This window comes from Capsicum annuum, chromosome 12, assembly GCF_002878395.1.
Source record: "Capsicum annuum cultivar UCD-10X-F1 chromosome 12, UCD10Xv1.1, whole genome shotgun sequence".
NCBI lineage: Eukaryota > Viridiplantae > Streptophyta > Magnoliopsida > Solanales > Solanaceae > Capsicum > Capsicum annuum.
In genome coordinates, this window is record NC_061122.1 from 57,972,303 (window position 1) to 57,978,383 (window position 6,081).

At 34.2% G+C, this 6,081-nt stretch overlaps 2 protein-coding genes across 3 annotated transcripts; one reads left to right on the forward strand and one right to left on the reverse strand.

The window, feature by feature from the left end:
- The first annotated feature begins 671 nt into the window (after positions 1-671).
- LOC107851341 (uncharacterized protein At5g64816) lies at positions 672-3,536 on the forward strand. 2 transcript variants are annotated; one of them, XM_016696316.2, is made up of 2 exons: positions 672-786; positions 3,015-3,536. In XM_016696316.2, the coding sequence occupies exon 2, from the start codon at positions 3,060-3,062 to the stop codon at positions 3,438-3,440; it is 381 nt and encodes a 126-aa protein (XP_016551802.2). In that variant the 5' UTR covers positions 672-786; positions 3,015-3,059; the 3' UTR covers positions 3,441-3,536. The 2 variants fall into 2 exon arrangements, with proteins under 2 accessions (XP_016551802.2, XP_016551801.2); XM_016696315.2 differs by having other exon boundaries at positions 675-786; positions 3,005-3,536.
- A 296-nt stretch (positions 3,537-3,832) lies between these two features.
- LOC107851340 lies at positions 3,833-5,463 on the reverse strand. Its single transcript, XM_016696313.2, has 2 exons — positions 5,042-5,463; positions 3,833-4,273 (listed from the first exon to the last, which is right to left on the reverse strand). The coding sequence occupies exons 1-2, from the start codon at positions 5,278-5,280 to the stop codon at positions 4,033-4,035; spliced, it is 480 nt and encodes a 159-aa protein (XP_016551799.1). The 5' UTR covers positions 5,281-5,463; the 3' UTR covers positions 3,833-4,032.
- Positions 5,464-6,081: the final 618 nt, after the last annotated feature.

The following is a 6,081-nucleotide window of genomic DNA, read 5'->3' on the forward strand; positions in this document are numbered from 1 at the left end:
CTTAAATTGTGAACAAACTATGATATTTAATTATTAAAAAAAATATTAAAATCTTAACTTTCCATAGTTATCCAATAATCATTAATTAAGAGTGATAAATATTAAATGCAAAATATAAGGAAATAATATAAATTATAAATTAATTTTTAGAAATTTAATTAAAATATATTTTTCTCAAAAGTTGCTATAACTTGTAATTATTTCTTAAATCTAGTAATTAATGAACAGTTTTGCTATAACTTGTAGTAATTAACAATCTAAAAAGTACATTTCAGATAATTTTCACTTGTTTTAATTTACTGAACCAAAAGGAGTAGTGATACTCCTCTCATTCACTTTTATTTGATAGGTTTCATTTCTTGGGAGTTAAACTATATAAATTTTAACTAAGATTTTAAAATTTCTATCATCATATTAGAAAAAGATTATATTAAATTATAATATTTTTTATATAATGATCCAATATTTAAAATTATACTTTATAAAAATATATTCATTATATTGTTGTTACTTAAATTCTAAATTTATAATATGAAGTTAATTTAATTTAATTTAATTTTAAAAATTAGTCAAATTAACTTAGGTAACAAATTTAAAGAAAACGGAGGGAGTATTCAATATTAATTAATTGATGAATTATAATTTCAGTATTACTTAATTTACGGTATAATAATTATTTCGGGGAATTAACTGACCCAAAATAAGGGAAAAGCAGCAGCAACATAGGAAAACCTTTAACCAAACCCCTTGTTCTCTTTCCCTTATTGCTTCCTCCATTTTTTAAAGGTAACAAAATTTTCTTAAACATCGTATTTACTGCTCGTCTTTTTTGCAGCTTTCAGTACTTCTTGTTTGATTTCGTCAATGTCAATTTATTTTTATTTTTAATTTTTGGATTTAAATTATTGAAAAAATGTGCTGTTTTAGCCTCTTTGTTTTGCCTCTTTAGCTGTTAGTTTTGTTGTAATACTAACAGCTAAAAGGTTGCTGATGAAATTTCTATTCTGAATTGGTTGTACTGAAAAGGGTTCGTTTAGTTGCTAGTTAGGAAGTGAGTTATTCATTTATAAAATTAATGACATTTGGTTTGCAATGTAGAAACCTGCATAACTAATACATGTACAAGTTACGAGGGAATTGGTCTAATTATCTTATTCGAAGTAGAAGATGGAATAGCGAGTACCCACATAACCAATACCTGTATTGCTAAGAACTGCATAATTCTCATCAGCTACCAAATGACATTGTTTTTACTTTTTTTTGGTTTGCTTGTTTTGAAGAGAGAGTTTGAATTTTGCTTGATAAATAATGGGAAGATGCATAAGGGATGACATAAATGCTAAAAACTTATACATTATTTGTAAGCGAAACTTGAATTGTTAACCATTTAGGTGTTAAAAGTGCAGGAAAGGAAATCCTGAGAATTTTCGTTTCTGACTGATAGAGGTTTCCAATTTCTAGTCCTTTCTGGGGAATAGTGCCTTGAGTGAAGAAAGATCTTTTCTTTTGTTTAGGGGTGTGTGTGGGGGGGGGGGGGGGGGGGGGGGATGCTTTGATCAACGAGCTATTAACAATGGGGTTGAAACTTAGGTGTCTCGTTTCATAACCAATTTTTATCTGTACTCTGTACAACGGTAGGAAAAGATGGAGATACTATTTCGAAGTTGAAATGGTTTTCCTTTTCCTGTTTAGGTTGCTAGAGTCAATCTAGTAATACTATTGTGGTTATTTGTCACTGATAAACTTGAGATAAATTGATGTGGCATTCGTTATTATTATGAATGAAGATGAGATTGATACCCCATTGATAAGATTTATTCTGTGCTATTGATGCTTTACCCCTAATCTCAAGGTAGAGCCACTGTTATAGTTATGAGTTAATCACATCCCAATAGTTTTGGCACAAATCTCGTATTTGTGTTAAAAATACATTTAATATGTATAACTAATCCATCCATAACCCCAAAAAGCAAAAACAATGTGGTTTGATGTCCTCTGCCTAAGCTGTTAGCAGATCATATTAGATAATGCTTATCGAACCTTGAAGATCATCTAAACAACGCACATTTGCTCAAGCACAATATTGATTTAACTAAGCTTCATATTCAAACCATTGTGTGATCTTTCTGTGTTACCTCTTTATATCCCTTGATGCAATTGATTGATGGGGGGAGGGGCCCTGTAGGATCAGTATTTCTGGATTACTAATTTGCAAGATAAGAATGAAGCATCAAATTCTAGAAATGGCTAATAAGGAATAATTTACTCGCTTGTTTTGAGTGTAGCTGTTTTTACGAGAGTTGGGTATTGCATTTCACAAAGGTGACCTGTGGGCTGTGGTTTTGGCCCTATTGGATGGGGAAAAGGGGGTGGAGGATTTGTTTTTGCTTTCTATTAAGGGAATCTATCCATTTAGTGAATTGTGAGAGGTGCTTAAAAGGCCCTTAAGACATTACATTCAGGGATGAACCCACATGGGAGAGGAGAGATTGCTTCGTAAAAGCAACTGGGTTTGGCTCGTTGCCTTTGATTCCTTACCCATAGCATAAGATAAGGGGTGTGTACTTCAATGTCTAAGTTTCATACATGGAGCCTCCCGCTATCATGGATAAGCTACGATATTTGATGGACTGGCAGGTCAGCCACGTAATCTATCCCTCAAACTGAACAAACTTGACCTGCTCCTTAAGTTTTGGGCTATAGAGTTTACTTGCTTCTCATTAACGGCAGAATTATGAGCTTTATTACACGACTCTAAACTAATTTACATATGTACAGTATTTCATCCTGTGTTTCTCTATCTGTGTGTTCTCCTAATGGGATAAAGTGGGAAGAATTGAAACCATGGCTAGATTTGGGCGGGGAAAGGAGATGGGGGTGGGGGAGGTTGGTTGCATAGTTTCTTGCATCTATTGAATTACTCCACATTTAAAGTATTTTAATTCTGCTATTTTCTAATTGAAACGAGAGGCGGTTAAAAAGTCTAGTTCTTATTGTATTAAAGTGTTAAGCAGAAAGCAGGGAGGAAGAAGGCAAATAATTTCACATCTTTAGCCCTGATGTTTGAGGTATGGTATTTCTTATTGGGGGCTGCTATTCCTACCATTGTAGCTGGTCAAGCTTACAGAATTAGGAGAAGTCATGCTGAGGAGCAGAGAATTAAGAGTGCACGAGGCAGGGAGAAGAGTACTGATGATATTTTTGTGTGCGAGAGAGTCTGTACGTCGAAGAGAATGTTGAAGAAGGTGGGTGCATTTTCCAAGGATCCAATTCCTGATACTTGTATTACCGTTTGTGGCTTATCGGAACTGGATGCTTGCTCTGACGCCTGTGCTCGCACCGTATGTGTTAACCAGCACCAAGTGCCCAACTGGAATGATGTCTGCCTCAGGAGATGTCAAAGTGAATGCCTCAAACTTTCCTCCTCTCTCCCTTCATAGTGTACTTGTTTTTCATCCATATGGATTTCTTTGCCAAACTTGTTAAACGCGACCGTTCTCAAGCTCTAATGGTTAAATTATATGCTTTTAATTTCAGTTTTAGATCAAGGATTATCAGCTTGTTCCAATTGTTCAGATGTAGTCTGCTTTGGTGTTATTTTGATGGATCTAAAGCCTGTGCAACATAAATCGAGGGTCTATCTAAAACCATCTCTCTACCTTCATAAGGTAGGGGGTAAAGCTGTGTACACACCATCCTCCCCAAACCTTACTTGTAGGATTCCACAGACCCTACTTGTAAGATTACAGTGGAAATGTTGTTTCCAGATATCAGATTGAACTTTCACTAAGAATCACATCATTGGATCAATGATTCAAGATATTGGTCATAGTTCACAGGCAAAGTCCAATCAGTCATACCTAAACTGTTGTGGAATTTTTACAGGAATCAAAATTTGAATGTAGAGAAATCACAAACTTATGATGCTATTGAAGATCTAAAGGCGAAAAACTGTCAAAAGTCTTACACTGCACAAGTTAATCAGAAATGCTAATCACTCCTTAATTTTTCTGTTTTGTTGGTAGATTATTTTCAGAGTTCATCATGTGCTGAAGACTCGATATCCTTAATTTTCTCAGTTTTTTTGTGTCCTGCAGACATTGTATTCTTCACTTTCTCAGCTGTTTCATGCACTTTCTGCTCCATCGCCTCTGCCGCAGATTTGGCGGATCCTTCTACGGTCTCTTTGCTCTTTGAAAAGCTCTTCTGAGTAGCATCCATTATCCTCTCTCCAGCACCTCCATTAGCCTTGCTATCTTCCTTGCTCCTAAAACTGCACATATTATTTGTAGTTTCAAAAAAATGTCAACTCCCAAATTCATTTTCCAAAATAGAATAAAAAAAACCATTATCGTATTACGAAAGGAAAAATGGTCCCCTGGAACTTAACATCCCCAAAAGATGTCCCTGCCAAGAAACCAAAGCGGTTTCCTAGGTGGAATAGTGAAAGAAAGAGACGGGATAGAAGCAACCAGTAGAGGAATTGCTCGACTCATCAGGCCGTCAGGGGATTACGTAAGGCGACTCATCGCCCATAAGACGACATTGTCCTAGGGATGCAATAAATTAAGCGATTTCTCTCCTCTTGCGCATAACTATCTGGTATCCAGAATATCAAGAAGTTTCTCTATTTCCGGGGCTCAAATTCAAGATAGGGTGAAAAAAATCTCATTCATCCCACCACACCATATTTAGGGATTCAAGTTCGTATTGGATCTCATGTTTTCTGTTGCACTCACTAAATAAGTTCTTTTCACCTCTCCCTCAACTTGATGCATAAAATTGTCAATTACGCACCTATACATATTGGTCCTACTTAAATATAGAGGCAAACGTTTATCCAAACTTTATATTTGTGTTAAAAAGTTCACTTATATCAAGAAGTTAGTAGGCAAAGGGTTGTGATCTAGATTGCATAAACTTAAATCTTGAATCCGCCACGGATAGAACTACCACTAACCATAAAAGAACATATCTATCACTCAAATGCACTATAGAAAACAAAAGTTGAAGGGAAGGAAAAGAGGAGAATAGAACTTACTCTACATTTGGAGGAAAATACTTAAGTTGAAATTGATTAATATAGGACTTAACCATATCCCAAGAACGCAATGAAGATGTAACAAGCATAGAGTAGGCTTCTTCTAGCATTTGTGTAGGAGATTGATCTTTTTGCTTGTCTTGGACATTTTTCTGATCACCAGTTGCGTGAATAATTTCAGAGGAAATTGTGATGAGACAAAAAAGAACAAGTATACTTAGTGTTCTAAAAAATTTCATGCTTTTTTTTTTTTGTTATTTTATTGTTTAACCCAAATTAGAAAAGATGAATTGGAGTATATATTACTTTTTGAAGGTGCAAATGGTTGATGTATTAATGAAGAAAATGAGTTTTTGTCGGTAAAAAGAGTGTGTGGAAGTAATGGAGATTCTACAAGAAAGGAAAATGTGGGGTTCAACTACTCACGTTCATACATTTGTCAAAAGTAAACTGTTTTCGTTTTACTTAGAGCATAAATTTGGTGCAGCGTAGGTTATTCATTTCTCAAGTAAAACTATAAAAATGAATGACCTGTTACAACAGGTAAAAATTATCTGATGGTGTAGAAAAAAACTACATCGATAATGCACTAAACTTAAATTTTTTACTTATACTATTCCTTCGTTTTAAAAAGAATAACTTACTTTTCTTTTTAGTTCGTTTAAAAAAAATAACCTTTTTCCCTTTTAACAACTTTTCACTTTTAACTTTTCACGTGACATGCTTAATATCACTAGATTGAAGTCCATTTTGGTATATTTTTCATATCTTTAATTTAAAACCGCAAAATTTAAAAGTCTTCTTTATTTTCGTAAATTCCATATCAAGTCAAACTAGGTCATTCTTTTTAAAACGGAGGGAGTATAATTTAGGTTTAATTATACTGAACGGAAAAGGCTCAAAAATACCCGTGAACTATCTGAAATAACTCAAAAATACCCCTCGTTAGATTTTTGTCTCAAAAATATCCCTCCGTTAAATATTTGGCTCAAAAATACCCCTCCCTCTAACGAAATTCAGAAAAGGATCAAAAATACCCC

Bases quoted from the DNA above. Each gene is read 5' to 3' on its own strand.
- LOC107851341 (XM_016696316.2), top strand. From the start codon at position 3,060: ATGTTTGAGGTATGGTATTTCTTATTGGGGGCTGCTATTCCTACCATT.
- LOC107851340 (XM_016696313.2), bottom strand. From the start codon at position 5,280: ATGAAATTTTTTAGAACACTAAGTATACTTGTTCTTTTTTGTCTCATC. The intron at 4,274-5,041 runs GTAAGTTCTATT...TAATATGTGCAG, and splicing joins TATTTTCCTCCAAATGTAGA to TTTTAGGAGCAAGGAAGATA.